General features: G+C 34.8%; 2 protein-coding genes across 5 annotated transcripts; one reads left to right on the top strand and one right to left on the bottom strand.

Moving 5' to 3' along the window:
* Nucleotides 1–622: 622 nt before the first annotated feature.
* tefa (TEF transcription factor, PAR bZIP family member a) lies at nucleotides 623–8810 on the top strand. 4 transcript variants are annotated; one of them, XM_005156136.5, is made up of 5 exons: nucleotides 623–797; nucleotides 4326–4688; nucleotides 4915–5123; nucleotides 6952–7163; nucleotides 7291–8810. In XM_005156136.5, the coding sequence occupies exons 1-5, from the start codon at nucleotides 722–724 to the stop codon at nucleotides 7310–7312; spliced, it is 882 nt and encodes a 293-aa protein (XP_005156193.1). In that variant the 5' UTR covers nucleotides 623–721; the 3' UTR covers nucleotides 7313–8810.
* Nucleotides 8811–9944: 1134 nt separating this feature from the next.
* phf5a (PHD finger protein 5A) lies at nucleotides 9945–13896 on the bottom strand. The gene is made up of 4 exons (XM_073918411.1): nucleotides 13783–13896; nucleotides 12961–12984; nucleotides 12287–12453; nucleotides 9945–10140 (listed from the first exon to the last, which is right to left on the bottom strand). The coding sequence occupies exons 1-4, from the start codon at nucleotides 13832–13834 to the stop codon at nucleotides 10051–10053; spliced, it is 333 nt and encodes a 110-aa protein (XP_073774512.1). The 5' UTR covers nucleotides 13835–13896; the 3' UTR covers nucleotides 9945–10050.
* Nucleotides 13897–19131: the final 5235 nt, after the last annotated feature.

Here is a 19131-nt window from a genome sequence, read left to right as displayed (position 1 = left end):
AGTTTTTGTGCAGCTGGTTATTAATTGTACATTAAATAATCTACAGGGTAGTGATGCATTCAGTCAGTAATCAATTCAAAACTGAAGAAAGTAGCCTTATTATAAAAAAATCTATGAAGTTACTTTTGGTAGTAACTATCTCAATGCTTAGTCAATAAGGTCCATGGCTTATTGCTCACAGGTGCGTTTTATTCTGTTTACGTCAAATCCGTTGTCGTTCGTTTATTTTTCCGCTCAGAAGTGGTATAATTTATCATATTGCCAATTCGCATTTCCACATTTCTGTCTCCGTGGAATGAAACTGAGATTTTATCACCGTTTAAATCGCCCTGACTTTCTGCCCTGACTTTCGTAACTGACACACGCTGCGCAGATTTTTTAGCCTTAGATAACTTGTCTTCGTTCCTATTGGCTGTCAGAGTGAGGACATGCAGCTGGAATGACCAATAAACGACCACGTATTGCTAAATATTAAGCAGTAGGCACAATTAAACGACGCTCATTGGTCAAAATGACCAACCCCTATGGAAATGAAGCGATTTGAGGCGGGACTAGTTAAGTAACTTCGTAGATAGGGCAGACCTCGTGACCAAGATAAAAACTTTCACAATTCTCACTTGACAGTCAATTTACTCTTCATGTGAGAGACAGTTTGATTCTGATTAACCGTCTCCAGCACACTGCTTTTTTCCAGGTGTTGATCAACTGAAACCGTTCTGAGATGTCTTCAGAAATTCCGGAAATATTCAAAGCTCTGCTTGAGTACCCTTTCTCTCTCCCGTCGATAGATGATAACGGTAAGAATGTTTCAGTGTTGGCTAAAATACTTTATGCGTACAGTGGAAATACAGGTAAAGTGGAGTCTCCCAAATATATCCGTATTTCCACTGTGTTTATAAAGCAGTCTGTACTGGACGCAACTGGTATTCTGCAGGACTGTGTTTATGATGCTACGCCATGCGTCAAACAGACCAAGCAGTACGTGTGATCAAAACCCCAACGTAGGACGAAGATATACAGATTAGTAGCACAGAATGCAGTATTAAAGACAAATGTGTTTTCCTTCCTCTTCATAAATCATAAATGTGCATAACGTTATCATATATATATAGATTTTATTACTATTTTGGGTCGGGGGCGTGTAATTAATGTTATGGCAATGGTGCAATAAGTATGCAATACAACTATAAAGTGTTTATTACTATTCTGATTCAATTTATCGCGTAGTGGACATTACTCAATAAGTAATAAATTAATGTTCTAATATAATTACGACATAACTAGTGTGTGAGCGGACTTAAGTGGAATTTAGATGGGCCTGCATTAGTATTTTGTGAAACATAAAAAGCATCCTGCAATGGGCAATCTTCTCATTTAAATAGTATGCATATAATTACTATTTAAGTTTGCCGTTGCATTGGAACAAACTTGCAAATTGGGGCTAAAATTTAAATATTTTAAAAGCTATGCTATATCCGAAAAAATAATAATGTCCAAGTAATAAATATATCAGTGGCTTGCTAGATATTGATTTGTAATGTGTCGTGTGGAAACTATGTTATGTGCATAATAAGCTCAAGTATAACCTTAAGGGCAAGGTGTTTACAACCTCACTTTACACGTGAAATATATACAACATTTTTGCATTATCTTTGCTGCTTCGTGATTGGCTGTGTGCACAGTGAACGTGTTGTGAGTGCACGTGCAGGGCCATGTGCCAAAGCCCATTAACTACAGGCTGAAACAAGCGGTTCTCCCGCAAGGCATGAGCAGTGACCAAGCATGTTTTGTTGTAAACTACAGACGTAAAAGGCCTGTAATTTTAAAGTTTTTATTTTTTTCATATCTTGTGACTCAATTTTAGTATACGCTACAGGAAAAATGCGTTAAGTTGGTTTGGACAGACCAAAGAGGAGACTTTGTAAAGTCTTTGCTACGCACACACGGACGAGCCTCTTCTGTTTAATTATTCATAAGATGAAAACGAAACCGACCAATCAGGATGCTCGAAAACAGTGTATTTTTTCTCCAACAAGAGGCGTGGCTAATGTGAATATTAAAACACTGCGCTGGAAGTCGAATCAGGTCAAACACGGGCAAGTAGGTAATGTGAATGAAAAGGTGTGACGCGTCGAGTTTATTGCAAGTATAGTGCGTGTTTCGTGTACACAACGTATTGAAGACATAAAGTCTCTTTTCTGGTTAAATCAACGTAAGGATTTGAAGTCGGTTTTAAAGTTACGCGCTGCACAAAAAAGCGTCGGGGGAACGGACATGAAGCCTATTTCCATCACGATGGACGCTGGCGCTGAAACTTCGGCTGCATTTCCAGTAGTTTTAAAGAAAATAATGGAAACCCCTCCACCGAATCTTCTGGAAGGCGACGACGGTAAGTGCAGCATCAGTCAGTCGGTCAGGCGCTCGAGGCTGCGCAGTTTGCAGGCGCTGCTCTCTGTAATGCTGAATGGTGACCTGTATGGTAATATACCGAGAGACGTTATGTAAATACAGAACATGTTTATTTGCGTTATTTATAACTTGGTTCGCTGCACTCAATATGTCACGGTTGCTGAGCTGGAAACTGTATGGAACTAGAGATGCCCGCCTCTGAATGAATTCTTTAAGCCCGCGATCTTTTCAATGAGTTAGCTTAGTGGGATATAAAGATGATACTTGTTTTTGTTTGCTCCATCTTATCTACAGCATATCTAAGAGGGTCATTTGAAGTAAAAAAGAAACACCGCAGTATTTTACCTTTTTATATGGTTCTTTGGACTTATCGGTTCTGCCAACCTTGTAGATCTATTCAGTCACCTGATGAAATCTGTTTTTTTCAGGTATACACCAATATCTATTAAGTACAATCATTTATTTTATTTTTGGCGTAGTCACTTTAATAATCAGGGGTTTCCACAGTGGAATAAACCGCCAACATATCCAGCACATATTTTAAGCAGCAGATACCTTTCCAGCTGCAACCCAATACTGGGAAACACTCACACACTCTTGCACACACATACACTACGGCCAATTTAGCTTATTCAATTCATCTGTACCGCATGCCTTTGGACTTGTGGGGGAAACCGGAGCACCCGGAGGAAACCCACGCGAACACGGGCAGAACATGCAAACTCCACACAGAAATGCCAACTGACCCAGCTGGGGCTTGAACCAGCGACCTTCTTGCTGTGCGGTGAGGGTGCTACCTACATATGTGTTACTGTAAAACGTGAGTTGTATTGCCTTCTTGTAGATCTAAATTTCAGACTTAAATGTTCACTCGAACCGGAGTTAACCCTGGATAAATTTAATCCTACTTCATTATTTATTTATTTATTTGCTTAATGTTTCACACTAGAGTTGTGTGGTATACTGGTACTGGAAAATATGAATAAATATTATGATTAAAAAAAGTACAGTACCTTACCATGTTCCTTAATTCATAGGGCCTTTTTCCATTCACCATGCTGCATTTGATGTGAAACATACGTGACAATAGAGGCACGTGACTGATCATAAAGATAATTTAAAATTTAGAAATTTAGGCGTACGGATGAAAATTATAAAGCATCTGTTGAGCCCATTGACTTCTCTAATTCAAAAACATGGAAAGAGTCCAGTCATGAAAAGAAAATATTCAGTATAACACAGGATAATAGAATATTAGGAGTGCAAGTGATGTCATTTAATGCTTAAACAACACATTTGCTATTGGAGTTAAAGTGTTGTTAATACAACTGTTTTCAGTTAGGTTATCTCTGAGGATTAGTCACCTGTGGTATAATGAATAAGATTATGGAATCATAATGTAAGTGAATTTTGATATCGCACATGATTCACATAGGGTTAAGAAAAGCAGTTGTAGCACCCCTTTTAAATACAGTTACAAATATAACTGAGCAAGGGTTAAAGCAAAGCTTTCACCCAAAATGAAACTTCTCACCATTTTCTCATTTCGTTATTCTACCTAAACTTTAATGAATTGCTTTCTTCTGTTGAAAACACAAAACAAGATATTCTGAAGAATTTCTAAAAAGCAGCCATTGACATCTTTAGTAAGAATAAATAAAATGCTATGGAGGTCAAGGGTGTTTTTTCCCCAAACATACTTCAAAATATCGCCTTCTGTGTACAACAGAACAAAGAAACCAAACAGGTTTGGAACAAGGACATGGTGAGTAAACGATGATAGTTTTTTAGGGTGAACTATGCCTTTAAATGTGGTGTTTAGAATGCAAACACTGTATGTGTTTGGTTTGCAGCAGTCTGTTTGATGTCAAATACTGTACATATTATTATGATTTAGTGTTTATTTTATATTTCAGAAAATGATAAAGAGAAGCTGTTTGAGAGTGTGGAGTCTGGAGGGGTCAGTGAAATGGGACCTTCAGCCGCCTTAACGCCAGCCATCTGGGAAAAGACCATCCCCTATGATGGAGACACCTTCCACCTGGAGTACATGGATCTGGAGGAGTTTCTGATGGAGAACGGCATTGCTGCTGCAGAGAATGAGCAAAAGAGCAGTGAGAAGGAAAACATACAGCTGACGGCCGAGGAACCATCCACAGCCTCTGCAGTTAAAACAGCCCCAGCAGTCACTCTGTTGCCTGTCATGGCACTGGATCCGTGTGAAGAGGAAGTGGTTACAATCACCACATCCAGCTCGAGCTCAGCAGACAACAAATCAGGTCTGTAAGAACAGAACACTGTGTGCTGTCTGTCACAACCCGAGTATGAATCCATTACATGGTTAATCTGCTTATCGTGAAGATCTGAGAGTAAGACTTAAGAGTAGAGATGGTGACATTTAGAGATACCTAATCAAATGGCAAGATGTGTCTGGAAGTAATAAAACTGTACTGGATTTGAACGCAATTTCATTGTTGGCATTTCTTAATTCACTTTTCTCCACAGAAGAGAACCGGATGACACCAGATCCCATTAATCCAGATGAAATCGAGGTAGACGTGAACTTCGAGCCAGATCCCACAGACCTCGTGCTCTCCAGCATTCCTGGGGGCGAACTGTTCGATCCCCGCAAACATCGCTTCTCCGAGGAGGAGCTGAAGCCGCAGCCTATGATCAAGAAGGCAAAGAAAGTGTTTGTGCCTGAGGATCAGAAGGTAAATACACGGTCCCCTTTAAAATCAGGGTTTAAACTATGAGGAACTTTTATAAACTAAGTAGAGATTTATTTTTTTCATGAAAAATGAGACCATAGCAAAACTTCTTTCTGAATTTTAAAGTTTTAGTAATTTTATAGTATTTTTGAAATTAGTTTTCCCTTCTTACGTTCCTATTTATACACCACCGGTGAAACGTTTGGGGTCAGTAGGATTTTCAAATGTCTTAAACTTTTTAAACTTAAGTTTCTCCTGCTCACCAAGGCTGCATTTATTTAATCAAAAATACAGTACAAATTGAAAAATTGTGAACTGATATTGCAATATAAAATAAGTGTTCAACGGTAGTTGATAATTTAATTTAATCCTTTATTCCAGTGATTTTAAGGAGGAATTTTCAGCTTTATTACTCCAGTTATGATCCTTAAAAAATCACTCTTATATTAATAATTATTATTTATTTATTATTATTATTAGGCGGCGCAAGAAGGTCACTGCTTTGGATGTCCAAATACATACTCTATAGGTGAATTGAGTATGGGTGTTTCCCAGTTATGGTTGCAGCTGGAAGGGCATTCGCTGCGTAAAACATGCTGGATAAGTTGCCGGTTCGTTCTGCTGTGGAAACCCTTGATTAACAAAGGGACTAAGCAGAAAAGAAAATGAATGAATGACTTATTTTAATTAATGTTAATAGTAATAAACCAATAATAACTGGAGTACAAAATTTTATTACGATTACTACATACAATAAGAAAGCAGTTATTTAAAATTTTATTACAATTACTACATACAATAAGAAAGCAGTTATTTAAAATTTTAATAAATATAAAAAAAATACATTTAATAAATGACGTCTTGATGAACAGAATCATTTTCTTCCAAAAACAATGAAATTTTTTTTTTTTCAAACATGAAAAAAAATCTTTCAACTAGTTGCACCTGGAAAGCCTGAGAGCACCCGGTGCACATCACTCCCAATATGCGCACAAGGAAAGAAATAACCAACTTGTGCGAGCAAAAGACATGTGAACTGCCCTTAGTTAACAGCCTCAGCCATAGTAAATTCAGTGCACGTGCGTATTAGCCTAGATGTACAAGCTTGGAACTTAACTTTTAGTTGCAGCAGTTTTGTTTCATGCAGAATCATGATGTTGAGAAGCCTTTGCGATTAATTAACCGAGATCAATTAAATTGCAGTTAATAGTGAAATCGGTGCATCCCTACCTTTTATTTCTGTGAAATAAAAATAGTTTGTTTTTTAGGGACATTAAATTAAACCAAAACTTGGTCTTGTTAATTTCAGTTCTCAGTAATTTAGTAGCTACTACCTGATATAAAATAAGATGTAATAAGGGTTATTTTAGTTAACCAAAAAGAATTGAAAACCCAGAACAAATGTTTTTTATTAGTTTTGTTCAAAATGAAATAAATTTGTGCAAAAGTGTTTTTTAATTTAACATTTTTTATTTGACGTTAACATTTTTTTTTTTCCCCTTAAAACTGAAAAGTAAACAATGCTAAAAGTTATATGTACAAATAAATGGTGTCTGGATGATACAAATATTGCACTGCTCTAAATACTAGTGTGCTAAATACTTGACTATGACGATTGAATAAAGCCAAACCAGTTTTTGGGCCTCAGGCCCAAACCTAATTACACGGCTACACCCTAAACGTAAAGTCACGAGATGTTAAATTCCAGTTTCATATTGATCACTTCAAAAGACATAAAACCATGCAAGCATCATTTATAACAACACCGTGCCATTTCAAAAACAAAGAAAGCTTTTCAAATATTCCTTTTAATGTTCACGCACTATTTCAGGATGATAAATACTGGCAGCGGAGGAAGAAGAACAATGTTGCAGCCAAACGATCACGGGATGCCAGGCGCCTGAAAGAGAATCAGATCACAGTTCGAGCGGCATTTCTGGAGAGAGAAAACTCAGCGCTCAGACAGGAAGTGGCAGAGTTGCGCAAGGACTTTGGGCGCTGCAAGAACACAGTGGCACGATATGAAGCCAAATACGGAGCGCTGTAAGGGACAATCGCAAACACGGAGCATTTGCATATAAAAAAAAACCCCACTGCCTGTAATAAACGAGGCAATAGACTGCTACTAGAGTATGTGATTAACAACTTTTGCTTTCTCTTCTTTTTCAAGTGGACCTGAAGAAGACGTCTGAGCAGTTATTGATTCATTTGCATTGTTGAAAGGCAATAAATGAATAATAGTTTGGAACAAAGAGGAGGAGACAAGATAGAAGCAGGTGAACGATTCAGACTGTAGAGCTAAGTGACGTTCATGTGCTTAGTAACCTGGTCAACAGCTCTTTTTCTTTCCGTATAATGCAACGGCATACCCAATATATTCATCTGAGCTTTGAAGTGCTTTACACCAATGTAGAAACAAAGGTCTTCCCCATCTGCTCTTGTTTACAAGTTTTACAATATCAAAGTAGTTTTAGGGAATAATGTGCACTGGAAGTCAACAGTCTGCATTTATAAATAATGACTTCATTTGTTTTCAGTGTACTTCCACATGTATGAGTGTGAACTGTAGAAGAGGCGATTGTTGAAATATGAGGAGTTTGTATTGCATTTTAAGAATTACAGATTAACCGAAACAACAAAACTGTTAGCAGGAAATGTAAATATATATATATCATGTGTAACAAAAACAATGGTTTTGTCTGTCTTTAACTTGACGTGAGCAAAAAACTTTAGATGCAGTCTGTCAAAGCAAGCCTGTAGATCTTTTAAAATCATACTTTGTTCTCTTCAGGATGGCAGTTTGCCCTTTTCTGGGACTCATGGAGGTCAGTTTATGTACAGAAATAACACGCTGTACACGTGACCTGGTCTTGTATCTGTATTTAGGGCAAATCAAATGAAGTGCTTATATAAAGGTTTTCGTTTTCGTATGCATCATGTGATATCTTTTCAGATAACCATCAAATGTTTAACAAAAGTGGTTTTGCAGTGATCCATAAGTGTCTTGAGCAGCGTGACTGTTTATAAAAGCACTAGTGTGTTACATATCAGAAACTGAATTCAAACCTCTGCTTGCCACCTTCCTGCTTTTTTTTTTTATTGTAGGCACATATTTAGTCTCTGTCCTTTTTTATCATCAGGGAAAGAAGATAAAGGGTCAGTTCTTAAGATTCACTATATGTTGTGTATTGTTGTGAAGTAGGCTAGCAGTCTAATGTTTCAGTACTCATTGTGAGGCCTGTTTGTCCTTTTTTCATTTGTTTTTTTTTTCAGAATGGCAGTTGCTGTAATGTGAGCTTGACCAAAGCTAATTGATTGAAACTCTGAAGCTTAGGTTTTGTTGCTAGTACACAATGACTTCACTTAAATCAGGTTTTACGATGTGCATATTTGCGGTCTGTACTAGAATCTCTTTATAAGCGCACCTTCAGTTTGACGTTTCTCTTCAAGCTTCCTAAGTGTAAGACGAGAAAGCAAACAAATGCAGGCTGATTTGAGAGGAACAGCGACTAACTCCATGAATCTTGGTTGAATATGTAATTTGTTCCTGTACAAAAAGTCTTTTTCTAATTGTCCGTTTTGAAAGTTTTTTTCTTTTTGGATTGTGTTTGAGATGTTTTCGACTTGTAAATGTTGAATGCCTTGGCTGTTTCATGTTGTACATATTATTAAAAACTCTGATTTGTTTTACTCATGGGCTTTTAAACATTCTGTATAAATTGCAAGAATTGAGACTGAATCTCTAATTTCAGATGGGGGAGCAGCGTTGTGTAACGCAGACGGATGCCAAAAAAAAAAAGTTGCATAAGGGAAGGAGGAGGGGCTTAATAAAAGGCAGTGCGACACTCTCAGATACACAGCAGTCCACCCAAACAAACTCTAGTCTGACATAGTGCTATCATTCAGTCTATACAAGTCTTTCATCAGCATCCATTACATTTCAGTCAGAGTAAGTTACATTGTTTAAATGGTATTCTGGCAAACTGAAACTTACACTTTTTTAGAAATGAAATGTAAAACTTTTTTACAAAGTAATATAAATAAAATATTAAAAATCTAGGTTCCACTTTTTATTAGGTGACCTTATCTACTATTTACTTGCATCAAAAAATACCTGCAATATACTTACCTTGTTCATTATGTATTGCAGAACATTTCTGGTGCTCTTGAGGAGGGTTATGGGTAGAGATAGGAAGAGGTTTGGTGATATGGGTGTTTAAGAGTGGGTTAAGGTTTAAGGAATGGTCAACCGTGTAAATATAAATGTAGTTACAGAAAATATTTTCTTAAGTAAATACATGCTGGTATTTAATCATAAGTACAATGTAAAAACATGCATTTACACAATAAGTACATTCAAGCAAATGGTTAATTTCAGTGTAATTATGTATTAGTTAGGGCCACCTAATATAAAGTGGGACTCTTAGTTTAATCTGGTCTCTTTTAATTAAGTAACTGCATTTATTGACAAATAGCATGGGATTTATCATTAGTTAATATCACGTGTGTGAATATAAGATCAGTTACAATAAATTATTTTAACAATTACATTTAATATTGTTAATATAATGTATTAGTTTAATAATGGACCACTAAATGTGTTTGATATCATTTTTCCTCCTTGTGACAGGGAAGGAGAGAGAAGCTAATAAATCATGTTGAATTACATGCCAGATGCAGTTTGTGTATAAAAAAGACAAGTAAAGCATTCTGGAGTTATAAAAGGTTTCAAGTACCTCAATTTAAAAAAGTTGTCATCTTAAATTCCAAACATGCATAACTTTAAGTATGAAACATGACAATTACAACAAAGTAAATCATCACAATATTTAAAAACATCTTTTTATTCAATTTAGTCTGATAACAAAATGAAAAAATTTGCACAAAAAAAAAGCTACTTTGACAAAAAAAACTCCTTCCGTTTCTTTCTTCACCTCTTCTTGAAGCCATATTTTTTCCTCTCATAGAACAGATCAGTCTTTGAGCTGCCCAGATTTACGATCTTGGGACAGCCGTCTCTCTGTGTGACGAAGAAAAAGAGACTTTCAGAAACTGACAGTAACACAAGCTGCATGATTCTGGATAAACACAGTTCTTAGATTATTTGGATTAGATAACTAAAAATACTGTCATTTTGTGAAGCCTCTGGAAATTGTGCAAATAAACAACATAATGAATCATTTGTTTTGTAATTATATTCCTAAAAGACTTCACTTGTTCTGTTACTGGATGAGTGCACATATCTAAATGAATTTCTTTTCTTTAAAAAATAAAAATAACGTGAATGATAACTGGTCACCAGTCCATCTACTGACGTAAAAATATAATTGATTCCATTTTCATCTGAAGTGTCAAGCTATTTCCAAAAGATGCCTTCATTTTATTTGATCACTTTCATTGACATTAGTGTTTTTATTGAGACTTTCTGTAACAGAAAAAAAAGATTCAGTTTGGCTGGAAAGACAAGCTGTGTCCCAATTCGCCAACTCGATGTTTTTTTATGAACAAAACGTACATATTTTAAGTGTGTTAAAGACGAGTATTCAAGCTTTGTGACTGTACCACTACCTCAGTAACGGACCAATCTGTTGCTTAGTTTTATGCCCTTTTAATCATCTCGTCACATCATCCACATTTATTCATATTTAATTTCCTGCAGGTTAATAAGTCTTTCATGCAGAGAAATCTCCTCAGGGGTTTGCACAATTATACATTCAGAAATTAATGACCAACAGCATCTTTATAAAAGTTCACTCTGTTGCATTAAATAAAATGTGAAAACTTTAAATAAATATTTTACATCAGCTTAAAAAATAATGAAGTCATTCAAACTTATTTACCGAAGCCTCTAGATTTAACTGCTTCTTTCACTTATACTCCATATTTCAAGTTTACACATTTTAGCCCTGTTTATAGTTCTAATGCAATTCACATCCAACACACGATGTGTTTTGGGCAGTAAAGCGTACACAGATCTGCACTTGACAAACTTTTGGGAGTACTCATTTTAGCATATTATGATTTGGGATACACCAATTCAATTTTTAATACTGATTAGGATGGTTAAATGCTAATTGAGATGCATCATGTTTTTTTTCTATAGCCACACATAAGCAGTATTCCACTGTAATTGTATTTTTAAAGGATTGAGATTCCAAGCTTTTGTTTAGTGCGTCCTTAAATTACTACTGAATTGCAGTAGAGATTTAATAATAAACATTTATTAACAAGAGTAGCTATATGCCTGACAAATAAGATGTCTAAATAGTTTAGTAATTTACTTGCTCATTAAAATTGATCTAAAAACTTAAATCTTAAATTGTGTTAAACAATGCCACACTTAATTTTGTAACTGAATTTATTTTTTTTAACAAATTTTGAAAATACAATCATTAAGCCATTATATGTGTATTGTATATAAATCAAATTATAAATATAATTTTAGAAATATAATTGATTTAGTAATTAAATACATAATTCATCAAAAAATACCCTTTGTACTTTTATTTTAAGGTTTGCAAATCCAATTAGATCCACTTGTTTAGTAAACAAAGCAAATTTCTCATAGCATACATCCACTAAACGACAGAAACTATTAATTTACTATCTGCATTGTACATAAATCATAAACATTTGCATATTTGTCAATAATATTATTGAAATAATATATATTTAAAACACATTTACACAAGTAAATAGTTAAATAAATAGACTCAATTATAGGCTAAAAATTGTGTAAGCCTAACTGCTTACTATTGTTTAATAATGCAGAGTTAATCCTTAAATGATGAATGAATTAACTATTTTCTAATGCTTATTATATGATTCATAGTGTGCAGTTATTATATAAGTCATTATTAATATTATATTACACTGTTATCGATGTATTTCCGAAAAAATAAACAATGTATGTTTTGGATTGGGATCGTAACTCCTATAATTGTAATCGGATGCTGAAGACCTTAAAGTTCCCCACCTCTAATCATTTGGATTTTTGAACTGAGAATTCAACCTTTTAATAAGTAACATAACACAATGCAAACATCTAAAACCACATAATGAAGTTTGAAGTTTACTCAAACTACTGACGAATGGAATATTTATTCCAGCCCTCTCTCAGTTTAGTCAAAAACTAATTTGGGCAAATGTAGAGCAGATATACTCACGTCTTTCTCCTGTATGGTGCACTCTTTGCAGTAATAGGCATCAGACACTCCAGGACCTCCACAGATCACGCAGCGTCCTTGGTAAGAGCCATAGTTGCATTCATCGCAAATACGAACCAGTGTGCAAGGTCTGACATAAGAGTCGCAGATCACACATTTGCCATCACCTGGAAAAGAAAATACACATTTGTGTTAAAGAGCATAAAATCATAACAGTATGACCCCCTCAAAACAATAATTCTGTCATCCTTTTTTGATCTCTTTACATTGTTATAGGAATAGTTCAGCCAAAAATGAAAAATTACTCACTATTTACTTGCCTCTTTTCTTCTGTTGAACACTAAAGGAGATATTTTAAACAAAGATGAAAACTGAAACTATTTACTTTAAAAGTAGAAAAACAAATACTATGGAAGTCAATGGTTACAGATTTCTTCAAAATATCTAATATGTTTGAAAAAAAAAAAAAATTCAAACAAAATTTGCTTTTTGAAATAAGCAAAGGCTGAGTAAATGATGACAGAATTTTCATTTTTGGGTGAACTATCCCTTTAATGAAGCGGATAAACTCTGTGATATCACTCGCTGTGTTACAAAGATTAACAAATTCCTTGTGGGTTTAAAACAATAAATTACTGATAACTGTTCATGAAAAGAAAATTAGTAAAACTTACATTTTTCGCAAAGTCTTCCAATGGCTGCAAAAGAAATAAAGGTCAAATCAGGTTAAACAGACGTATAATTGATGAACTCGTGCATATTTAAACCGTAAAAGTTGCAAAACAAATGACGTAAAGGTAATATTGAGACTTTATAAATACCAAGGAAAGAAACTGCTAAATAATCTTTCAGTACTTCAATTCAGGCTGTAAATGTAAAGTCTGACACTAACATGCAAATAACTGTATACATTTTATGTTGGTCCTCGGTATTTTGTCATGTTGTCCAGTGAAAGACAACTGTTTTTTGTTCAATCCACTTTGTTAACTTCAGCGATATGAGATGGGACAACATGGATTGTGTGAAACCCTGCATTTGTTTTAATTGTATTTCCCAACACGCTACGAAAACATAGTTTGACCTAAACAGAAAACTTCAAAGCTTTGTAACCACTTGATGGTCAGTAAAGTGAAGTTTTATCTCTTTCTCTTTATAAGTATCTGAAAGCCTGCATGACAATTCCGCCCTCCAACGACTGAGGACGCTGTAAACAAACGACAAAAGCACGTTTGCATGGGCTCGCACAAACACTTAAACGTCGTTATTTTTCCAATCAAATATCTGACTAACTAGCATCGTATACGAGGACTTTGTAAGGCTGCTATTTTATCTGCTTACTAAAGTTACACGATTAAATGAACCGTCTCCACTTAGATTGAAACCTTATTGTTCATCCATCTGATGTAGCGCGAGTGTAAATTCTCACTCATTGTTTGCTACAAGTTGGATCATTAAACAAAGAAATTATTTAAGGTCTAATGAAAAACGAGACTTACCAACTCCAGCCTGTTTTCTGCAAAAGATCAAATCTGGGTGATGTTTTGCCATTATAAAAGAGTGAGCGCAGAGAACAAGCTAGCAAGCGTCGACGCAGCGCTGACCTCCGAACTTCCTTCTTCGGATATTTTGGTCTAAAAGATGCGCAGCAACCTACTGCCACCTAATGCAAAGAGCTTACAATCACCAGATTCAGTCAGATTCTATGCTCTTTGCCTAATGTTTATAGACTGATAACCGGAGGAGCTGCTGATTTCAAGTATAAATATAAATATAAAATACAATAACGCTAATATTTATTAACGGATTACAATTTTATGATGTAAAAAAACTCCAGTTACGTAGGAGTCAGAAAGCTCAAATGTGTCATTTTATGGTATAAACAGAGATGTAAATAAATGTGTCTCTTTTATCAAAAATAGTGCTGGAATTCTCATTTTTCTTACAGTTTTTTGAGTGAACAAAAACAGTTTATAAAAAGTAATGAATATTATGACATTTATATAGGAGCACAAAGTCTATACAGTAATGTAGAATAAATAATAGATTATATCTAAAACTATTCAATAATAATAGTAGCATGTGTGTGCTAGGTATAATCATAACTATAATTTGAGTAAGAATAATATTATTAAACCATGGAGGGAAGATTGTTTCAACACATTTCTAAACAGAATAGTTTTAATAACTCATTTCTGAAAACTGATTTATTTTATCTTTGCAATGATGACAGTAAATAATATTTTACTAGATATTTTTCGAGACACTTCTATACAGCTTAAAGTAACATTTAAAGGCTTAACTAGGTTAATTAGGTTAACTATGCAGGTTAGAGTAATTAGGTAAGTTATTGTATAGTGATGGTTTGTTCTGTAGACTATTGAAAAATATATATTTATAATTTATTTATAATGTATAATTTATAATTATTTATATTTTTTATAAAAATCTTATAATTTTGTCCCAAAATGTTTTTAAAAAAATTAAAATTAGCTTTTATTCCAGCCGAAATAAAACAAATAAGACTTACTCCAGAAGAAAAAATATTATCAGTAACATACTGTGAAAATGTCCTTGCTCTGTTAAACATCATTTGGGAAATATTTAAAAAAGTAAAAAAAAAAATCAAAAGGGGGCTAATAATTCTGACTTCAACTGTGTGTGTGTGTGTGTATGTAAATCTATGTCTCTCTCTCTCTCTCTCTCTCTCTCTCTCTCTCTCTCTCTCTCTCTCTCTATATATATATATATATATATATATATATATATATATTTGTGTGTGTGTGTGTGTGCGTGTGTGTGTTTCTATATTGTTCATGTGTTGTATGTTTACTTGCTTCTTTTCGGATTTAATACAATAATGAACTGAAATATTCTTTCAGTAGTAAATTCTGAGTCAATTTTATATCATTAAACAGTCCAAAAAATTTAGTCAAAATAGACTCTTCCATTCCAAGAAAACGTTTTGTATTTAAAATAAGGCGATCAATAAATAATTTATCTATGAATATTTTATTCCTAATGTCTGCAAGATTTATTTTTTATCTCTCTCTCTCTCTCTCTCTCTCTCTCTGTGTGTGTGTGTGTGTGTGTGTGTTATATTTCAGAGAAGAGCTAACAGTAGATGGTCCATCTGTAACTCCACATAAGCAGTCATTTTGTTTCTTCTGACATCTTCTATCTTGAGCATCAGGCCAATCTTATGCTGTCCAGAATCAGCTGGTTTGTTTTGATCGGGCACCTCAGCTGAGACTTGTCCACTATGGGTGACCCTACTGCTAGCTGTGAAGTACCAGTGGCATGTAATATTTGGGTGCACTAATTTTTGACCTGTGCACAAATAAATTAATATAAAGCATCCTGTAGAATATATTCATTTAAGAGACATCTGTAAGGGCTTGATAAAAGATCTGGGCGGTTTTATTATTAATGCATTAATTTACAAAAACAAACGTTAACAAAACCCAATAAATATATTCGACCTTATCAAGTTTTGTTTTTAAAGTGGAATACTGCAACAGTGTTAGTCTCTGTAACAGAGCAGTAGCGGTCACTAACTTAAAGTTAATTACTATACTGTAGTTCTATACTCACGGCATAACGGCTACTGCATACACATTAATGGTAGACCATATACAGGTATTGTAGTTTTACTAAAATGAACCAGGATTCTGAACTGTTATTAAAAAGTAGAAAGGAAATCAATTCTTCAGACAAATGTATTTTATTGTTTTTTGCAGCAAACAAATATACAACAAAAAAATGTAAAAAAAAAAATGAAACGAATCAGCAGATATTAAACACATTTATAATCTATTTACAATGAAACAAACAGGTTAAATTAATAAACAACAGCACATGCAGTTAATATAGGACTTGTGTGTTGAAGTAGGGTGGGAACTCCAGAAACTGAGTTTGACACCGATGGTATACAGTGTTGGGCGTAACGCATTACATGTAACGCAAGTTACGTAATGATATTACTTTTCTAAGAAACAAGTAACACATTACTTTAAACTATTAAGTTATATTTGAGTGACTTTTTAAAAATGTAAGTGAGTTACTTTTAGCTTTATTAATTCATAAAAAATTTTTTTTAATTCTGGTCAGTGGAGGGATGTTAAGTCACTGGTGGGATGCCTGAATTCACAGTTGGAAACAAATTCCCAACTTGGTCCGTGACAGTGGAGGTTTGCGTGTGGATGGCTATACAGTATGTATCATCTGTTTGGAATTGCCTGTGAGGATTTCTGTGCAGTTACCAAACTGAGAAGATTGGAACTGAATGATTTTAATGTGTATAAAAACTGTTTAGTTGCCAGAAAGGCGCATTACACCATTTGCTTCTGTACATTATGACAAAACTAATAAAGATGAGTTGTCCAAATAAAACATCTACTTAAATGAAAGTAATAGAATAAAATGTGAAGAGATGCTAACTAGCTAACAATGTAGCTTTCAAGTACACAATTCAAAATAACAACAACTTGATTTAATACACATAAGGCCCCCCTGCACACAAACATTTATACATATTTACACACTCATTGTAGATTCTTAATTAAGGCTTAAAACATAAAGGATTTACATATAAGGTTTACATATTTCATCACAATACACAAGATTTCCACAATGCAGTTCTGCAATGCCTGACGTCACCCATTCAAAGTGAATGGGAAGCGTTGACACTGAAGCCCTGTGTGAATGGGGCGTTAAAGCGGCAAAACATTTGTATGCCTGTATGTGCGTGCTAATGCCTAAATCATTGTTTTCTGTCTTAAGATAAATGCAACTCTCTATAAATAGCCACATAAAGCATCAGAGTGGATGAGTAATGAGTACATAAAGTAAATTACTGTAATTTAATCTTTGCAGTACACAATTTCATACAAATCCTATTCGTTTTACAGTAAAATACTGTTTCCTTTAAATACAGTAAAACACTGGCTATCTTACAGTTATTTACTGTATAATCTACAGCAAGGGTTAATAATGTACAATTTAAATAACTGTCACAGAGAAAACATCTAACAATATGCCCACCTCCACCCCCTTCCTTTTGGAAGGACATCTATTTTTCATTCACCTATTCGTTCATCCATTCAGGAAATACCTAACCTCTAACCATCAGTGTCCAGTCATTGCTGAGGTGTGTGATTCCTATTTCACTCCACATGCTGCACTCCAGTCTGTAAAAGACAAAGACAGGACTAACAGAGCTCTACATGCCTGCTGAACTCCAGCAATGCACAAGCTGCTCTCCAGTATCCTTCAGATAAAGCTCCACTGATGCTCTTATGAGTTGCCTTGAAAAAGAAACACTTGTCATAGACAATACATCTAGCTAACTGTAGGGTCCTGCCAGTTGGTCCAATGACGGTATCCAATGGTGGATGAAGGTTCACTGCATGTTCGGTCTTTCCAGTGCACAATGTTGATTTATATTAAACTTAACTCATATCTGACTCCAATTTTAGTATGAGATGGTTTAGAATATTAATATATTTATCCTCGTTTTATCTGACTCCAATTATAAAACATTGAGAAGATTATTTTGTTTCCTTTCACATTATTTTAGATTATGATTGAATATTCTTTTGATTTGTTATAATACCTTGTTCTCATTTACTCAGATTCCGATAGCATCTCGAGTCTTGCACCGGCCGGGTATACAATCTCTTAATACAAGCTTGTCCGTCTTGGTCATTAAACAGAGGCGATTAACCACTCTCCTAAAAAGGCAGAACCCTACTTACTCAATTTAGGAGATTTTTATGTGGTCCCCATAGATCTGTTATCTACTAATTCAAGACAAAGTATTTTAATAATAATCGCGCAGGATTATACTATTGTAGATGAAGGCCTAAATATCCACATTTAAAGTAGTTTCAACAATATTTTGTTGTTCTAAATAGTTGGCCTTTTACAGTCCAAGTATACATGAATAAATGCCAATTTGTTAGTCGGATCTCTACCAACATTGTATAGCGTGCCACGCTGCTCCGTCTAACATGTTTTAGTCCGTTACTAATCTGTACAGGGGCTTGTAGTGCTATGGACAACAACATTTATCAGTGATAATAACACAAGGTTTGAATAATTCAAAACATAATTTATTAGTCAGGTAAATGTATTATGCCAAATTCAATCAGTCAAATTCATAAACGATCAATACAAAACATCAAATTATCAAAGATAAATCCAAGATTAAAAGATGCATTCCTGACCTTTTACATAACGTGTAAATTTTACATAACGGGGAGCCTGGGCTCCATGTTATGGGCTGATCTGGGTAAGCAGAATCGCGCTGAATCTTTCGCGGACCTTACCTTAAATAATCCAAGAATTCCCTCAAGGAAGGGGGTGTGAACAAAAGGCATTCACACTTAGTGGAAAAGTCACACCCTTCTGAGTGGTTCAAAAGATGCCTGAAGTTATATATTTATTGTTTTGATTATATCTATTTCTGAGAGAATGAGACCATTGTACCAATCGCACTGAGACATTTCAAATGATATCAAACATCATACTTATGGTCAGTAACATTCAAACATTGAAATGACCATATGCGTGAGTTGGGGGGATGAAGCTGAGTTTCAGCATACTCAGATGCAAATGCAGCAGGAACTGTTTTTTCCCGCATTCCCCCCTGGGTTGTGAAGTTACCAGTCTCTGTTTTCAGCTCATGTTTTGAATTGTCAAAGATATCAGAATATTTGCAATATTTCAACTCTTACACTAACTATCTATGCCCACCACGTCCCCCTTCCTCTTGGAAGGACATCTATTTTTCATTCATTCATCCACCCACCCATCCACTCAGGAACAACCTAACCAGACCATCAGTT

This window comes from Danio rerio, chromosome 12 (genome assembly GCF_049306965.1).
Source record: "Danio rerio strain Tuebingen ecotype United States chromosome 12, GRCz12tu, whole genome shotgun sequence".
Classification (NCBI taxonomy): domain Eukaryota; kingdom Metazoa; phylum Chordata; class Actinopteri; order Cypriniformes; family Danionidae; genus Danio; species Danio rerio.
This window is presented reverse-complemented; position numbering and strand designations above follow the sequence as displayed.